At 47.3% G+C, this 19,998-nt stretch overlaps 1 protein-coding gene across 1 annotated transcript in view; it reads left to right on the forward strand.

Moving 5' to 3' along the window:
• The window catches only part of LOC125704757 (protocadherin Fat 4), an 80,007-nt gene that overhangs the window by 26,776 nt on the left and 33,233 nt on the right, over positions 1-19,998 (forward strand). Inside the window, exon 2 of the mRNA XM_048970763.1 lies at positions 16,604-16,735. Coding sequence (XP_048826720.1) covers positions 16,604-16,735 — 132 coding nt within the window. The remainder of the gene's footprint in view (positions 1-16,603; positions 16,736-19,998) is intronic.

Genomic DNA, 19,998 nt, shown 5'->3' on the forward strand with positions numbered 1-19,998 from the left:
TTTACAATGAAGCAGTTAAACAATAAAACTCACATCGGTGAGTCAGCTGAAGTCCTGCCTGTTTTGTTTGGCTTTTAAATTTTTTTTTCTCGTGTGTTTGTGAGCTTTTCCTCTCCCTCCACACCCCTACTGTTGAGACGTAACAGAACTGTGGAACCAGATAATGGCGAGGAATGCGGCGGCAGCCCGTTAAGGTTTAATGAAGTGGGTCAGACATGTATACCTGCTACGTGTTACCTTCACCCGCGGCCCTCAGTGATAGCGTCGCGGTCCTGTGTCACATGACCGCAGCCTTGACCTCAGAGCGAAACAGGAAGGTATTTGGTCATGGCTGGAGAAGGCTTCACCAGAAGGGCGTTGTGTTTGCCGCAAAACAAACAACAGGAAAACTAGACGGGTTAACCGATTATCTCAGCTGTTCCAATATTTTCTTTGTCCAAGTGTGAAATTTTTCAGTATTAGTAATGGCAAAGAAGCACAAGCCAGGAACACATAAAAACTTCCCAAGCAATGACCTTCCTGTGCGTTGAATACTCTCTCAAGAGTCTGATTCGCTTCATTCTGTGGATGCTACTATTGACTAGCGAGAGCACAGAAGGGCTACTTATTTGCAGACCTTGGACACTTACGAAGCTTTAATTAGCAACAATAGCTGTTTAATGATCTCATTTGTTTTAATGGCAGAGGCTGTGTTTGGAATACCGTGTCACATAAACAGGAATCCCAGCTGAATGTGCAGAAATGCATATGAGCCTTGAGTCTTTTGCACGGCCCATTGGGTAGCCCTGGTGAGTAACCCTGGTGGGTAGCCCTGGTGGGTTGCCCTGGTGGTTAGCCCTGGTGAGTAACCCTGGTAGGTTGCCCTGGTGGATAGCACTGGTGGATATCCCGGGTGGGTATCCCTGGTGGATAGCACGGGTGGGTTGCCCTGGTGGGTTGCCCTGGTGGGTTGCCCTGGTGGTTAGCCCTGGTGGTTAGCCCTGGTGAGTAACCCTGGTAGGTTGCCCTGGTGGATAGCACTGGTGGATATCACTGGTGGATAGCACGGGTGGGTTGCCCTGGTGGGTTGCCCTGGTGGTTAGCCCTGGTGGATAGCCCTGGTGAGTAACCCTGGTAGGTTGCCCTGGTGGATAGCACTGGTGGATATCCCGGGTGGGTATCCCTGGTGGATAGCACGGGTGGGTTGCCCTGGTGGGTTGCCCTGGTGGTTAGCCCTGGTGAGTAACCCTGGTAGGTTGCCCTGGTGGATAGCCCTGGTGGATATCCCGGGTGGGTAGCCCTGGTGGATAGCGGCCGCCATTTCATATTCATGCGCTCGTCTGGGTACACTGGCAGAACCCGGCCAGTTTAAAGAGTCCTACGTTCCATTGGAAAATGTCTGTTGGCTTTGAATAAACATTTCAAAATTTGGGTGAGTGTGTGTGTGTGGGGGGGGGGGGGGGCGTCTGGCAATTTGATTATATGACCCAAAATTAAGCTTGAAGCACATATGACCAGGGAGTCAACATATAACATTTTAAGGGAAAAAAATACCAAGAACAAAAATCATCCAACAGAAAACAGCATAATATTTTTTCATTGCCAGTCCAAATGTTTGGCCAACAATAACAACCAGAGGAGTCTGTAGTTAAAGAAAGTTTACTCCGTTTTGGAACCGAAATGTTATGGCCTTTGTTGAACTCGGACGAAAAATTACTGTTGTCACGCTCAGAAATGCTCCACTGTGCAAATGTTCACGGGATACTTTGCCGTATCTTATCCCTTGAAGTACGCCTGGCTGCCTATGCACTCACCCACTGAAAGATTTAGAGTAAACTATCAAATTTTTGTATACACCAACCCCTTAAGTTTGCCTTCCAAGAGATGAATAACTTTTGCATTCAATGGAAGGAGATTTGCATCAAAAAGAGGCCCCTCCTTTAAGGTCGAACGTGTCTTCGAGCAGGGGGACACTTTCTCTTTCCAGGATGCTATTTTAGTGCACATTAATTATGAAATGGGCGGCGATGAGATGCTTAGATGCTGCACCTTCTTACACCCAGGTGGTCTTCAGTAACGCGTGAAAACATGAAGCTGGAAAGGTAATGCATGCACAAGATAAGGAGGACTGTGAATTGTGATTCTGAGATGCCGAGATCTGACATAAGCAGCCCCCAACGATCATAAAACGAGAGCGAAAGCATAGTAAGAGACTTAATTTATGCCCGATTTGAGTGTTTTTTTTTTCCAGCCCTAAACTGCAGATTTCCCTGGCTGTTATTACATTATGGACATTTTTCTCTGAAGTGACTCACAGGTCAGCGGAGAGAGTACGAGCATTAAGCTGCAGACAAAGAGCGATGATGCAAACGCTGTAATCCGTAAGAGAAAAAGGCACTGTGCACGGTCACTGTCTGTGTGAGATTACACCTTATGAAGCACTGGAGCAACACTGCGCCAATTGACAAACAAGTTTCCAAAGCTCACTCAGTCCGTTGGAAACATTTGAGGACATTTCAGTGGAATCTTAACTAAAGATCTTCACTGGATAATATGAGTACTGAGTGAGCTTTGGTTCCCAGTCCTCTAACATATGACGAGGAAGCCTAACCTTAGTTCATTGGCAGTCTCATCTCAACAACAAAAATGGACTGAGTTGTGGAAATTTGCTCTTCAATTTGGGTGTAACTCAATATCTGCCAAACTGGCCTCAGCTCATATTTCACACCTGTTTGTACAATTAATAAAATAAGTCGGCAACAGACGGTAGTTTACAGCACAGATAGAAGTGTTGTTGCGTCAGGGTGATGAAATCGAGTGGTTTAAAGTGGAGTAGCGCTGAACTTGGTCTTCAGCGAGACACTGGAGTGACTAAATCGGACCCAATGGCTTGCTAGAGGGAGCCCCACGAAAGCTCTTAGCTAAGTCTCAGCAGGCGTGTGAGTGACATACAGAGCACGTGGCGAGGAAGGGCCCGGGGACCTGGACTCGCTGTCAGCACGCACCAGCTGCACCAAGCCCCAGGCGCGGACCTGCGTGGGCCGAACGCAAGCCCACATTCTGCGGGCCGGGGCAGGCGAGACGTCTGGATGCCAGAGTGGCGTATGCCGCGTCAGAAGAAATCGAGTCATGACGATCACAAAGACTGCTACTATAAATCAACACTAAGGCACGCACACACGCCCTACACACTCGCCCGCGCACTTCTGTCCGTACGGTTAGGAATACTAGTGCATTGCGCCCCCCTCCAGAAGATGAACCTCTGCAAGCAAAAATTGCTGAGGGATAAGATAATCTGCCCTAATTGTGCAGAAATCCGTGAAGCCAACAAAGTACGTTGACATGGTTAGTCCACGTAAGAGTGGAATTAGATAAGGGTGGTTCTGAAGACTGATGTGATGCAGGGGGCCTCAGTGGGATATTTATGTCCGTGTTATTGTAACACTCCGCTTAGAGGGCTGTGTCTGTCCTCCTGGCCCCGCGGTTAACAACACGAGCCCTTAAGCGAGGCAGCTTGCACTGATTAAAATCAACGACTCTTCTCGCTTGCGCGGAAAAAAAAATCTTTTTCTGGCAGGGGTTGTGCTCTCAATCATATTGCATCACCTAATCTGGTGTCTCACCACCTGGGGCTTATTTGGGAGCCGCACGGTTCCACACCAGAGTGTCCGTCGCTGCTGAGATGGTACGGCCCGCGTCGACGGGCAACAGTGTTTGACAAATCAACATCGAAAAGTCCTACATGTCAGCGGACGCCACATAAATAACAGCAAGATGACAGACTATTGTTTGCTCATCCAGAGCAGAGTATGTCAAATATCTATGTCTGTTATTTTTGCTGTCATAAAAGTCAGTGACACTCATGGCCCGAAGTCCTATTTTAAAAAGCTTTCAATGGTTGGTCTGCGAATGGTCTGCATCGTTCTGGAGGGAAATGTCCTGCACTTTTGGTTTGCTGACTTCTTATTGCTAAGGACTATCTGGGAAACTCCTCATGTGACACATAGCAGGCCATTCGTCAGGACAGAACAAGTATTATTTTATGGTGATGGTGTATATTAATGTCCCGGCAGCTAATAATAAACGATAACCCAGACGTTTGAGTTTCAACACAGCGTAGTCATTATTAACGGTGAGAAAAGGAATGAATCCAGGCTGGGGCTTTATGAGATTAGCAGCCGCTAACACATTAATTGCTGGAACCACTGTGCTCACTATTTTCCATGGCCAGGGCAGTCAATGCTGCCTCTGAGCGCTGATGAAACTCTCCTCTCTAGACGCGATGTATGGGAGAGAATCATATGTTACTCTGTGTTAAAAAAAAAAAACATCCTTCTCCAAACACACCTGTCTCGCCAAATTCAGACTCGTCATTCGAAACTCTCACCTAAAATTGTGCATCGGAGCTGAAACACGCGGGAAGGAAATGGGAGAAACATTCCTGCCCTTCACCTGCACTGCTCGGCATGACCCTCTTAATCGGAATTACAGAGCGCTAGTTTACTGCCAGACGCGAAGGGCTCTGATTTAACCTGTCGGCTGGGCGAGACATCCGCCTGACGCGCTTCACGCCGCTTGGTTACGAGTGTATTTCTGTCCCGCATTTTAATCCCTCGGCCCTCGTGAGTGAGACGCTCTGAAACACCGCTTTCCGTGACACGTGGGGTGGAAAGGCCAGTGACAGAAGCCTCTGGTTGGATTTGAGACGTCAGCCAGGGCCGGGAACTCCGTCAGCAGGGGGCACCGGGGCAGACAGATGGGCCTACTCTCCCAGCTGGGAGGGGTCAGGGTGGGGCGGGGGGGGGGGGGGGGCTGTCGTCTGCTCGCCAGCCGTGTCCCTTCCGCTCCCCACCCCCACCCCCGCTCGCGCTCGCTCAGCGGGGGGGAACGTGCCAATTCAACCATCAAGTCCGATATTTCCATCCCAGGGCCGGTTTTATGGCCCCAAACGATATGCAAATTCCTGCTGAATCAGATTCACTGTTAGGGATCCGGGCAGATTTGCTGCGAGTGCGAGGCGTGATGCAGGCAGTTAGGAAGGCGAACGACCCACAGGCGGCTTCACGGGACAACAGGGGTTTATTTAACAGAACTGAATGCAGAGAAACACTAAGAAACAAAATGAGACCACGAGGGGGTCGAAACCAAAACGGATAAAGAAAACTGAATGTTCTACAAAGGGAAACTAAGTACAAGGGGAAACAGGCAGGGAATCAAAAATTGCAGCCATGACCATGAGCAACAACATCAACAATCACAAGACACAGGAACTAGAAAACTCATACAAATGAAACAAAACGCAAGAAAGGAGGAGGTGGGATTCACACACATGACAGAGGGGATAACAGGTAGCCGCATGCTCAGCTCATTGAGCCATGCGACCAACGGGGTGGAGGGGAAACACTATAGACTATAGACACGGACTGGAACAACAGGAGGTGACCCTGACATTCACTTGCTTATGGGGTGTATTAAATGTACCCAGAGAATCAGCCCCTAATATAGGTTTAGGAGCAGGTCTGCTACTTAACAGCATAAAATTAAATTTAACACCTTTCTTTATCTATCAGCATCAGGTCATAGACAGTAGGAATAAAGATTGGCATTGTCAAATTGTCCTACTCTGTTGTGAGTGATATGTATAAATGTAATGCACTTGTGTATGTTAATATATTATTTCCCTCATTATTTATAACTTTATTCTGAACGGTTAGTGGGTAATTTCTGTTATGATGTATCTACTTTTGTCTATAAAGTCTGCCTGTCTGGTTGGGCAGCCAGTTGGTCTCGCACCCGTAAGGTTTTTATTTCCTATAACTACTGTAGGATCTTATGTTTCCTCTGACTTCACCGTCTTCTGGCTTCTATCTGATTTTCGGCGTTCAGTACGTGACATCAGCTGCTCCTATGTGTACCTATTACAGGGGTCTTGTTTTTGTGTCTCTGGTCAGTCAGGCGGGGTAGGGGCTCACGGTAAAAATAAAGCAAACCCTGGAGAAAGGAAAATGAGAAGAAGCGCCGGTGATATTTTCAGAGGCTGCTTTTCCACCTGAACTGCAGCCAGCAGAGTTCGACGCGGCTGTTTCTCTGGTCGGCGCTGAAGAATTTCCTCCGTGAAGACTGAGTCTGGTGCAGCAGGCTGGCCCGCGCGTGTTTCCTGTGGAGAGGCGTGGCTTGGGCGCTCCCCGTGCCAACTGTGAGCTTCAGCTGCGCGGCCCGGCGTGCGGGGCGGGAGGTGCTGACTGCCGCTGTCACCGAGAGATCGTATGTGACACTCGGAAGCCCTTCACCCTGTCTGTGGCCTCTTCTGAAATCCTTCCCCGTCCGCTGACTGACAGCGGCCATACTTTGCATTACCCCTGCGCCCAGTCCCACCTGATGGTGGTATGTTATCATCTCCGTGTGGTGTCCGCAAACAAGCCTTTGAATTGTTACCTCAATGCGACTGTCAGTTGCAATATCCGGCAACAGACCATGCCACAAATTAAACAATATTTCCTGTTTACTCCTCACATTTTGCTCTTTGTCTGTTAAGTTTAATTTTCTCCTCAGACTAAACAAATTTGGTTTTATAATAAGTCTGTGTAAACAGCAACTGACAATTTCATGTCTGTTGTCCATTTATTGCTATCTATGAAAATATTCAATTGACGAATGATTATTTTTTTTAATTAAATGCCAAACTGCTCTGATTGTGTTTATATTTTGGGATCTAGCAGATTGTGAGTCAGCCTGGATATTACAAACCAGAATTTTTTTCTTAAGCACACATTGACTTGTTTACAGTGATTGCGTTTGGACTGGGAAATCAAGCTCCGATTCTTTCATCTACAGAATTTGTTTTCGTCGCGCTCACTAAGCCGTGTGTACGGCTGGGTCGAAGGGCAGGCTGCCACACAAACATAATCGTGACCCTGGGACGGATCTCAGAATTCACAGAGGCTACGCGGCTTCGCTTTTCCCTAGTGCCTGAGGGATCTTGCGCGATCCAGCAGTATGTGTCATTTTTGACCCTCACTGACGAGACTTGGGAGAAGAAGTGGTTTCAAAGGAAATTGCCAACAGCAAGACGGCCAGTGTCTCAAACACGCCCCCCAGTGAGCTTGAGCACGGCCCCCCACCCCCCCACGGCCTCTCAGCACTGACAGAAAGGGGAGGAGCAGTGGCTTCAGGGAGACACAAAGTCGACATCGGGACCAAATAAGAGGAAGATAACAAATGACGTGGCTCGGCCAGATAAGGGGTCTGACCCAGAAGCAGCCGGCTAGCTGACGTCGGGCAGCGGGATTAGCGATGACCTACTAGTCCATTAGCCTGCAGACCGACTATCTGCTTCAGTTCGCTAAAAATTTCATTAGAGCTGCTGTTTTTGTCACTTTGGCCTTATTAATGGGTTTATGAGCGGGGAAAAGAATCGGTTCCTGCGTGAGAATTGAGATGGATTGTGTTATAAACTATTCAGTTGCACTCAAGCGTGCCCCGAACAAAACACATTAGCCGTGAAATGGAATTACCATAAGGCTTTCTAAATGTTTCTTTTTGTTCTACTGAAAGGCCCGTAGAAAATGAAAAAAGTCCTGCAGCTGTAGTTACCGGTTAATGCCAAGGATGTGCAAGACTCATTTAGCTAGTTGCTGAAAAAAAAAGAAAGAAATCCTGATTGCTTTCAACGCGTCTTTCTATTAATGATCTGTGTGAAACTGTCGGCCACGATTCGCAGCGACATCCATCAAGATGATGCTTCTGAATAGCAGGACTGCCGAAGTATCACATCGCCCCCAAGTTCTGGATGCATGCGGGTCCTAATAAGATAAGACAGAGAAGTAATTGCAGCTATTTTTCTTATGCGACCACTAGAAGGCAGGGATCTCTGTCGAGCTTCGCGTGCAGTAAATCACGTAGGGGGGGGTGCCTAAAACCGGCGGGGATGGCGCGGCTGGAGCGAATCGCGCCGCGATCCACCGACTGCGTGCGTCAATATCTGCAACACGACCACAGAACGGTAAATCCCTCTAATCTTAGTTCAGATGCAGGCAATAAATTATGCCACCTAAGCTTTATAGACCATCTGATTCTACTGGGCACGTGGTTTTCGGTATTTTTCATCTGTTCCTACGTTATTTCTATGACATGATGCATCGTTCCATTCAGAGGGTTGCTTATAAATGGGCGTTAATTAAGATGGACAGCCTTACGAAGGGGTTTATCCCTGTACTAAATAGCAAGAATAAATGTGTGACCCCCCTCCCTCTTGTGAGCCTTTCCTTTAGAGGCCCTGTCTGCCCGGAGAGACCCCGGGCCTGAGCTCTGTTTCCGTGAATGGTTCGGCCCCGGGGCCGCTGAGAACGGACGCTTTTCCGTTGACTCCTTTGGCAGGAGTCTCACAGGCCCGCTGCATGCTAAATGCATCAGCGTTTCCCTCTCTCTCTCTCTAACTCCCCCCCCCCCCCCCCCCCCCCCGCATCCTCTCCCCCCAAAACCCTCAAAATGTCTTCGAATCAAATTGCCTTGCCAAACGTTTCCTGTCAGGTCCTAAATGAATGACACAGGCATATGGTACGTGAAATGAGTAACAGCAAAAGCTGCTTTTGAAAGAAGAGAGAGAGAGAGAGAGAGAGAGGGACAGAGAGAGAGAGAGAGAGAGAGGGACAGAGAGAGAGAGAGAGAGAGAGAGGGACAGAGAGAGAGAGAGCCTTTTTTTAATATTAAGCGACTGGAATTTTATGATTGAAGTTTCACTTGCGCCAGACGAAATCGGTTCCATCCCCTCCTCGCTCCATCCCAGACTTCCAAACGACTATGTTTTGCTCCCCATCCCCCCTCCCTCCATTTTTCACTGCCCGCCTGCGCGATCCCAGAATCATAAAACCTTTCACGTTTCAATATTCTGCAATTATCCCAAATTCTCACAGCTCGGCTTATCCCGCGCTTTCATCTTCCGCCCAGCGCGCCCCCCCCGGTCTCCCGAGGACCCATCACGGGGCTCGATGGGGGCGTCACGTCGGAGCGGAGGACATTCATGTCGTTCAGTCTACCGTGTGATGTTATCTTAATGTCGGGGGGGTAGGGTGCGCAAACATTGCATTACTGCGTGATACGAGGACACCGGACATGACTCCGGGGGGGGGTAGGTAGAGGACGTCGTACGACTGTATGAGCGTGATCTCGGGCCCGGCCCTGGGGGCCAGGCCACAAAAGGTGCGATTGTGGCCCGGCATCAGCCTGCCTGCCCAGTGGAACCAGCACGGGAAGGCGCTCTGGGCCCTGCCTGGCCGGACCTCCCTCCCGGGCTGTTAAACACGGCGCCCCGTGCCTGTCCTGCTGATTGGTGGCCTGCTGCTGCGATTCCGTTCCACCCATTGTTACTGTTTGCTGCAGTTTCACATAAACAGAATCAGCGGGGAGCCCTGTGCTCACAGAGACGCTCCTATTAAAAGTTTTAATCGTATTCCGCCCCACCCCCCCCCATCACCCCCTACCCTGAAATCTCTCACCCACAAACCCCCCCCCAACCCACACCCTCTGAATAATCCGCCAACCATTCAGGTCTCGCCTTTTCCTAGGGAACGGCGAGAGAGGGAGGTAGGAGCCTGGGGGATGAGATGCTGGTTCGCATCACCCTCCTGTGCCCCCCCCCCCCCCCCCCCGCAGATGAAGGGGCCGCACACGGGGAGACGCTGCGCGGCGTACATCTGATCAGGGGATCAGACCCAAAAAGCCTCAGACAATGGAAGGGATTAGGAAGTGGAGTTGGGAGAGGGTGCAGGGGGGGGTCCTTTTCTTACCTTCGCAGCTATGGTGATCTAACCCATTGCCATGGCGACTGCGGGTCCCATCGTCTCATGTTGCGTGCGCACGGTGCGTGCTCAGCGTCTGAAAAGCGGTCCTCTCTAGAAGTTATGGTGTACTGTAACAGCGATTCGTCGACGGCCCCAAGGGATGCTGGGTATTCTGTGCGACACGGGGCTCTCTCTGCTGCACAGCTGCTCATTTCCTCCCAGTCCTTGCACTACAGAGTTTTGATACTTCACCATTTACTTGACTAAAAATTCCTTCAGGACGGAAGCCTGCCCTAATGACTAAGGTGACTCGAAAATATGTTTATGTGGTCAGTGAAATTTTTACAGGATTATAATGTCCTGAGAGACTATAACTGAATACGAGCACATGACTGAGCTTATAACCTGGTATATACAGTACAGTTGAATATTTCAGGCATTATGCCAGCATTTTAGCCTATGTCAGGTACAATTCCGTGTTAACCAATCAAAACCGAGTTGCAAACGTGGTTTTCCAGTGTCGTCCAATCAAACCTCTAGACAAACCTCAAACCTCAGACACTCAAAGAAATACCTGGCTTGTAATGTCACACTTTGAAAAAAAATGCAATTTCCCAAAGCTGTCCTTATAGTCTACATAATACACAGCTTTAATTTTAAAAAGCCTGAATTGGAAATATCTCAGTATATATCCCGAGAGAGCTTTTTTTTTTTTTTTTGTGTCAAGGAATCCGTCGTTGCAGTATGCTGAGAGTATTTGAGTTTCCACCACTCAAGTCAGCATTTCCTTCCTTTTTTTTTTACTTTCGAACTTTAATCTACTTATAGAGAGCAATTAGAATTCCTGCACCGTGCTGTGGAGCACTGCGCCGTTTGACCCAAGTCAGAGGATCTCTGTGTGAGAATCCAGGCAATCTCCTGGCCAGACCATCACTGGCCAGACCCATTTTTTTCACTCCCTGAATCTTGCCCATCAATCACAGGTTGACAGCGGCCGTTAAACAGATGTCGAAATGCTCTTTAAAGCCAGTGCTTTCTCTCTTTGGGTCTTGGACGCCGGCAAGCTTGGCCTCGTATCGCTGTGATTTACAAGTTTTTCTGCTTAATTTTCCAAGCGCAGAGGCATACTGTAGTATCCTCCACTGTTAAAAGTTTGTTATTAAATATAGACTCACCCCTCCTTATGAATGTTGGCTGTAAAACACAGAACCACGAGGTTAATAAAACACCACTGTGATCCTAAGTATTATCATTATTGCTATTCAGTACCAGAAGCTGTGCGGGACATTATATCATTTTCTTTTGCATGCTTCGCGCCCCTTAAAAGCACTAATCATTGGTAATGGTGGATGAAAGGGGGGGGGGGGGGGGGCAGGGAATGGGGGCCGATAAGAAGGTGCAGCTCACGCAAACGTCCCGACTGCGTGGCGCAGACTGACTGCTGTCTCGCTCCGTTTGCATATCAACGCGAGCATTTTTAGAATCGGTAACTGTGCGCTCTCTCTCTCTCTCTCTCTTTTCTGCATTCTTCTGGTTATCTTCAAAGCTCTGTTTTAATGTTATCTTCCTCATCTCAGGGGAGAAAGAGGTGAGTTTTGTTTGATCCGCGTGTGTTTTCGGGCCCCTCGTTCCCAACGCCTCGTTTATATGCATTTAAATAAAATAGGTAACGTGAAACAGTAAACCTCCAGTTAACCGCCACAGCATTGCGTCCTAAGGCACGCTTTAAAGAAGAAATCGCTTTCGCTTCGGGGGTAAAAACTCGCCAAGTGGAAAAAGACGGTAATAACGACAATGATAATAAAAGCAATAATGGCAGTAATAACGACAATGACTCCTGCGGTTTTTGCGCACGGTTGAGAAACTGAAAGCACCTATTTGTGAATCGTCGAGAGGAAACGCCACAGGAAGGTCACTTAGAAAACATCGCTGCCATCTGAACAGACTGCTTGTCGCTAGTCGTCCCAGATTTTATGTTCCCCCCCCGAACATGTTGAGAAAGCAGGGGCTTGGCAGGGACGCACAGCGGCAGCACGGGGCAAGCTGTCTCTAAACAGCAGTGGAGTGTTCCTTTGAGAGGATGGCGATCCCTTTTATTAAACCCACTTGTCCAGTGTTGACTCCTTTCTGCCTTGTTGGTTACATAAGAAGAGGTGCTTTGTGATCGTCTACAGGCTCTTAGAGAAAGTTTGTGTTTTTTTTTTTCTGGAGAAGATTCTGGGCCCACGATTGGAGACTTATCCCCTGGCTTCCCAGTGCCAGGCTCTGTGGTTGGCTCTCTTCCAGCTGTATCTGTCTCGGGAAGGCAGCCCTCTCATCCACTTTTCACGGGCTGCCGTCTCAGAAGGATACGGAGCCCAGCACCCGGAGGCGACCTGTCGGCTGGGGAGATAAGCTCTCACTGCGCCCTTTGTTTGACAAGTCAGGCCGGTGGCAACAGGGCAGGAGCTAAAGTGCTCCGAGAGGGTCGCGTTCAGTTAAGGCATTGTTCGCTTGTCTACGAAAAAAAGCAAAAAAAAATGTACTCAGAATTGTAGGTCCTAACCTGCTAAATCTCAAGGAGGTCAAACGTCGCCGTGAATCTTTTGACCAAACGTCCAAACATTTGAATGAGGCAGGCGGCAGGAGATAGAGAAGGTACCACATAAAGAAGGCCTTTATGTCTGGCTCGGGAAATGAGCGATGTCACAGTCGCACTTCTGCCATTGCATGCATCCCCAGGGGTGCTGCTTTTACTCTGCCCGGGATGTTTCAAGACGTTCGTCAAGCACGCCATGCCCAGTGAATCATCGAGTGCTTCTGAATAATGCAGACAGCAGGAGACGGTTGTATGGCTGTTATTTTCGGGTAAAAAGTCTCCCATTCATTGGAAGAGGAGAACTTCTTTTAGACGACACAGTGATGTCAAAAGCAAACCTTTTCAGTATTATATTGTCACAAGTACTGTGTGATTTTGCATTCAGGTTCTGTCAACTTAGGTAGGTTCAATCTATTAAGCAACAGAAATGCTGAGGCAAACGAGTTTAGATTAATTAAAAAACAAGGAATGTTAGCCTTTATGAGCTAATCCAGCTCTGTCTGCTGCTTTTGGAAGGTACACAGTTCACAGTAACACAGTAACTTAGCAGTGGCCTGAATACCAAAATCACACCGAGCTTGTTGGAGGCCATACTCACAGACACCCTAAGCCTGAACTAGAACATCAGCTCCTGGGTCATCGGGTTTGGTTTCGTAGCGATTTTCAATTTATGCAACCATGAACCAAAAATCCTCACCATAGCCCATCGCATCGATAGCCCGATGTGGCCCCTTATATCGATGGGCTACCTTTTTTGCATACGGACCAACACTCTGAGCAAACTTTGGCTACAGATGCCTATTTATAGTAGATTATAACATTGTAACAGCTACTTTCTGCTCAGTCGTTTTTAAACAAAACGTTAACTCTTGTTGACATTGTTCTTTGGCAAATTTCTTTTGCTAGATGCTCATCCAATGTCTGACTCATTCTCCAGCATTAAGAGACGCTGGCTTTGTTTTAGAAGTTTGCTTCTATGTGTCAAATTAGCAGCACAGTCCAAGTGCTTGTGCAACTCAAAATCAACACGGAAACTTTTCCTGTACAACTGCAGAAAATCTATCCTACGAATCCCTTGCCATAACCAAGTTGCCATAACCAACAGGCCAGATCAATGAGATCGTAGATATTTATTCTCTCTTGTAGGAGGATCAGTCCAGTAATTGATAAATGCTTTTATACCTAAAAACAACCACAATTCTGATTTTAGATGGTGAATGATCATGAATCAAATACGCATTTCTGTCTCCCTGGATTTACTTGAGCTGCGAAGACAGACCTCTCTTTGGACAAAGGAAAGACTGACTGTCAGATACTGTTTGGAAGTTCAGAGGTTTTCTATAGTTCATCCACTACTCTGTCCTCCTTTATATTTTTCTTAAAGAATCCTCTGAATAAATGCTACCTCGATTTTACATTTTCTCAGTTGGCTATACAGAGGACAAGATATTCGATCCTTCGTAAGGCCCTGTGCTGCATTTTTCTGCCATTAAAATGGTTTCTATTTACAATATCCTTCCTTTCACATTCGTTTTAAAAATAAAATCTGCACCCGCTGTATGTGTAGCCTACAACAGGACGGAAATGCTCAGAAACGCCGGGTTTGTAGCACTCGCCGTCCCTTTATGGACGTAATGAAAAAAGACGCTTCCGTGACAGTGGGGCTAATGACAGAACCTCACATCCTCTTATATTAACTAGCTGTATATTACAGCCACCTCTGGGCCTCTGGCTCCTCCCCCGAGGTCCTTTTATTTCCTTGCCTTCATTTTTATCCAGATTTTTCACGTGTGCGTGAAACTAGCCCGCCATGCCGACACGATCGGACGGTGAATGCCGCAACGTCCTCGTTGGCTGGTAAAACTGTCGGTAAGTTGACGTTGATCAGTTTCGGGCAGCCATGTTGAGCGCGGTCGTCCTCACACAGTCACAGTGCGAGCTGCATCGGACTTAATGCACTTCACTCGCTGGTATTAAAAGGAAATCGCGTCATTTGGGCTTTGTAGCTACCCGGAGTGTCAGAAGCACTGATCGTCAACATCTGAGTTTTAACTCATGAGCTTGGGAATCTGAGCACTAAAGCACACCATCACACCTTGTACTCAAGCAGGTGACACAGATCCCACATGGTCTGGGGACTTGAATAGCCTGCACAGTGCAGACCACGGCTTCGAGAGAATGCTAAAAATAAGTAATAGTAGGGTTTCTGATTACAGCATCAAAAGTAACTGCATAAATAGGCTCCGCCCCCCACATACACGCAGAAAACACGTTATTCAAGCATCGGTAACTCCAAATGAAATATACAGGTAGAGTCGAAGGTCAAAGGCATGTTGCATTAGCAGAACAACTAACGGGCAGCGGAAGACGAGTGCTGGCAGAATTCCGCTTCTGATGGAAACGAAACCAGCTGCGATTCTCCTACATGAGTGTCATTCACCTTAGTTTGGTTGACAAAAATAAAGTCGCACCTCTAAATAAAGAAACGTCTTGCACAGACCTGCTCTCCTTATTTAGCTACCATAAAAGAGGCAGCATTTGAGAGTGGGTAGCTTGTTAATCATTCATACGGTGTATCAATAATGGAGTCAGGTAGCCAGTAAACAGCTGTGGGCTGAAACCTAAGCTGCTAAAAGGGAATCTTTCCCATGTAAACCAAGGTGTTTCACCTGTGCCAAGCCCTTCATCACCAGGTGACAGGGACAGTGCAGAACGAGCCTCATTCATCTCCCCTAACTCCCTACCTCTTCTCATGATGAATTTTTCACCAAGCACTCTAAAGTTAACCTCACACTGGCAGATGACTTTCGCCAAAACACGGGGGGGGGGATACTTGCTCCTTATAACCGTCTTAGTTCCGGGCTGGTTTTCGCACCTCATTTACATATCAATAGGATGCAAATGTTGAATAAATATTCACTGTTTGTGGACGGTACTGTTCCCAGTGCACTTTGCGACCCCGCCATCTCAGCTTCTTAGATCATACACGGGCTGCAAGGAGCGGCCAGTGCAAAGCCGATCCACTGTCAGGTGCAGTTCTGCGCGCAAGAGATCGCGCAGTTTTTCCAGTTAGACTCTTTGAATTAGATTCATTTGTAGGCATATGGAAACACTTCTGATTGCCTTTTATATTTTTATACTTCACGTTTGAGAATGCACAATGGTTATTCATCAAGGAAAACGGGCAGTTTTTTTTTTCAACGTGCATAAAGGAAATCGTTTAAATATGCATCAGCGCTTGCTTCATTTATGTTGGACTGTCTGAGAAATCCATTAAGCAAGCCTCGTGTTTGAGTTGTATTTAGAAACTTTATCATCTACAGAGAGGGCCAATGCCTCTATTAGAGCCTTGCTGAGAAGACTCACAGAATATCTGAAGTCCGATTCTTTTTTGTCACTAGTAAAATAAATACCTCTCCTTTCTCTGTCTCCTTCTCTTTCCCTGGTGGTTTTGTGGTCTTGGATCCTGTCGACAATGCTGTATGAACTCGGCAGGAAAACTCGATTTGAACAATGTCTTTGTGGACAACTTACACTTTATTGTGAGAAAGAGTAGACATTCAGTCCCAGCCTTCGCAGGGCAGGACTGCCTGTAATAGTGTCAACATTAATAGGCATTGTTGTCCCGCAACAAACATTACGATTTCATATTTATAGGATCCCCAAACAACGAGTGCCAAACGAATGTTTGTTTATGATTCAAGCGCAGTGTTGTTTACTAGCCTCCAAGTCCATATTTACATCAGCAGTCGTTACGGGACTGAATTTGAATCACAGGATTAAATTGCAAATATTGCGATCCGGGGGCCGGTCACAGACATGTAAACACACGACAAACACGTTTTGCACCATCTCATATTTCTGCCCGACACTGTTTATGGTGAGAGCGGGTCTTTGGGAAACTTTGGCGGCCTTCAGAGAAGCGGGAAGCTATACTCTGAGAAATGGGAGATCTCCTAGGATCCTTTAACATCCACCACCTGCTTCTGCAATGAAATATAGTTTATATCCTGGCGTCTCGTTACAAATGTGGGTGAATAATTGAAGTTTTCATTTAAAAAACAGATCTAATATAAAATATATTTCCTGCTGTCAGATCGCCTGTCACCTATTTAACATTAACCGAAATGTGTGAAATTTTATACCAGTTTATTGTGTTTTTTTTTCTATATAGCCTGAAATCTGCGGAGTGCATTGTGGTATCCTCCGGGGCTGCAGTGGACTTGATTGATAACGCCTTCAAAGCTCATCTTGCTTTGCCCACCAGGTGGAGGTAACGCTGCAGGACATCAACGACAACCCGCCGGTTTTCCCCAGCGACATGCTCGACGTGACCATCGAGGAGAACATCGACGACGGGTCCAAGATAGTGCAGCTAACTGCCACGGATGCTGATGAGGTAAATCTCCCCCGCTTTGACAAAAGATGGTGCGATGTCCTATGGTTGAGTGCTGCAAGCTGTTTACTCGGGCAATTCTAAGATAAACCAAACGGAAACATGACCGATTCATGTATCAGATGGGGTGAATGCTGGAACTATCAAGTCAAGAGAAGTCAACAGGCCTTCATTGTCATGTCATCCATATTGGTATACAGCGGCACAAAACAACATCCCCCAGTACCAGGGCGTGACACCCAACCAGCAAGTGACAATCATACAAGATTAAGTTGGTGCTGACTAATGAAAACGTGTTACCAAAATATTGAGTTCTACTCAGGGAAACCCTCTTGATGGCATGAAGTACAATAACGGGTCTTCCAGCATACAGTAAGAAGGACACTGATAGAGTCTTGAATAACTCCTTAGTGTGACGGGATTGGACATCTCAGAGTCTGGTATAATGTGATGGGAAAATAGACAAAATGTGAAATGAAGTATGGAAGTTGGTTTCCGTTACCCTTCTGAGAGTTTTTTTTTTTTTTTTCCTGTCCAAGTCAGGCAGTTCTAAATTCACCCACAAATTACCCAGCCGCAAATATGAATGTTCTTGGCCCAAAAGGCAGAGTTTCCGTTTCAGGCACAGAATGTCCCCCAGACATCACACACGGTTGTTACCTGAGAAGGCCTGAGAGCGTAGCTTGGAGGAATCTCAGAGTAACGTGCAACGATTGATTCTTCACGTTTTGCAGATAGTCCCTGTACGGCTTCTGTAGTTCACATTACATCATTGACTTCACTCTTGATTATGGAAGGACTTCATCTTCCACGCCTCAAATAGGATGTGGACTTGAAACCCACCACTGACTGCAATCTGCTGGTGCCGAGCATCTCTGAGGACCACAGCTCTGAGCGCGGCCAATGAAATTCTAAAGCTTTCAGCAGAGGTGAAGTGTTAAGGCCGTCGTAGAAAGGGCTTTTTGAAGGACTTGTGAGAACGTGGAAATTAATACTTTACAGCCCTTACAAAGCAGACAGATTTGTTAACCGGGCCGTAACCTCACCACTGTGTGACACTAACATCTGAGAAATTCACAACTTAAAATTGAGGCCTGGAGCTCATGTTAACAGAATGTCTCTTTTCCTCAGACTGGAGACTGACACGTGTTGTACCTCTCAATATTTGACCAAAACGGCGCTTAAGTAGGTGAAATCAAACATTTATTTGAGAATATACATAGTGAGGTTCCTACTCTATGCAGTGGTTAGCACTGTTGCTTCACACCTCTGGGACCCAGGTTCGAGTCTCCGCCTGGGTCACATGTGTGTGGAGTTTGCATGTTCTCCCCATGTCGTCGTGGGGTTTCCTCCAGGTACTCCGGTTTCCCTCCACAGTCCAAAAACATGCTGAGGCTAATTGGAGTTGCTGAATTGCCCGTAGGAATGCATGTGTGAGTGAATGGTGTGTGAGTGTGCCCTGCGATGGGTTGGCCCCCCATCCTGGGTTGTTCCCTGCCTCGTGCCCATTGCTTCCGGGATAGGCTCCGGACCCCCCGCGACCCAGTAGGATAAGCGGTTTGGAAAATGGATGGATGGATGGGTCCCTACTCCATAGCTAAGGGGGATCAATCATCAGATGCCTTAGTCCCTTGTTGCAGATGGTTTTCAAGTGGTAAAAAGCCCCTGATTTGCCACAATAAATAGATTAGAGAGTGCTAAATGAATTTCACTAGTGCTTTTCCATCCCTTTTAATAAAGGGAAAGACATATGGCCATAGCATGCAGGCTAATTTGGGAAGGCATGCTGTAAAATCCTTATTTTATACAAGAGTGTCAGTAGGAAGATTCAAACGTTGCCCACAGCCCAATAAAGGAATCCCACAGTCTGCGGATGTGGAGTGCCCTATATGTTCGAGCACGTCCGGACGGCCACACACGACACGACCACACGTGACGAAAGCTGACGAGCGGCAGGCGAAACCCATCCGAGCAAACGAAAACGTGGAGGAGCTCTCAAGATTTATTAGCTGTAGTAATCCTGAATGAATAACTCACATCGGGCTAAAATCTGATGATTTAAGGTGCCGTGAAGCGTGGTATGTCAGTACAGTGGACGATAAGCGCTATGCAGCCTGGGAGATCGCCACGCCAAAGCGTTTTGCTTTTCGGGAAAACTTCGGGATGTGACTTCCTCAGGAGGGAGCGTGTGCTTTGGCCTGGTGTCTGTTGTGTTAATATTTCGTTACATGCACATGGAATAACGGCCTGAGGAAATGACGGCCGAGTACCTGCAGATCAAAAGGTCCTTTGTAGCCCTAACCTCGCCTCACCAGATTTGCAGATCGTTTTAGGTCAGAGTTCAACTGGGGGGAAATAAAGAAAACAAAAAACAAAAGCGAGGATCTGGCAGCGGCCGAGGTCGTGACAGCTCGCAGTCATTTAGCTGATGTAGCATCCCCGCGCTGGTGTAGCAACTGCTAATGTCCCAGCCGGGATGGATCTCTCCACCTCTGGGAATAAGGCCCTTCAGAAGCAGACGTGTTCAAATTGGCCCCAGATCTGCTGGATGACTTTTGTGTGAGCGTGTTTTTTTGGGTCCCGGTTGCTATATTTCTATCTTTAAATCTGATTCCGCCTCTTCTACCGGGCCAGAGGAGGGTCATAAAAAAGCACAAGGTCTAAGCGAAGGTCAGGGATTGTGTCCCAGGACTGAAGCTCCACTTCCTCTTCCTCCTGCCGAGCCCCACCAAATAATTCACTGGCTGGCCGAGGGTGTCGGGGATCCGGAGCCAGAGGCCGCGGTGGTGGCAGGCCAGGTGGCTGATGGATTTCCCAGAGCCTGGCCCTGATTGATGACAGTCCGGCCGGCCCAGCGAAAACGCCTCGCTTTTCCAGCAAAGACAAACACCAGCCTGAGTTTCTTTCGCTTTGGGGGGGAAAACAGAACTCAGGCCAAGAAATTACGAACAGACAGTGGGATTTAACTGCTTATGGCTTAATACCATAGCAAGAGACCATCTGAGTCTCCCAACTCACACGTTCCGAATAGTTTGTGTTGATTTCACCTGGTTGCTGGATTATAGCATTAGACATGTGGGAATACACTAATCATTTTACTCACTTATGTAATTCTACTCCAATACGAAATCTGCATCTTTATATTTTTTTACCATTAAAAATATGTACAAAGAGTACCATAAAAATCATTGTTTTGTACTTAAAGCAATTAGCTTATTATAAATACCAGTGTTATTTTCTACCATTACTTCTATTATTATTATTAT

This window comes from Brienomyrus brachyistius, chromosome 12 (assembly GCF_023856365.1).
Source record: "Brienomyrus brachyistius isolate T26 chromosome 12, BBRACH_0.4, whole genome shotgun sequence".
Taxonomy (NCBI): Eukaryota; Metazoa; Chordata; class Actinopteri; order Osteoglossiformes; family Mormyridae; genus Brienomyrus; species Brienomyrus brachyistius.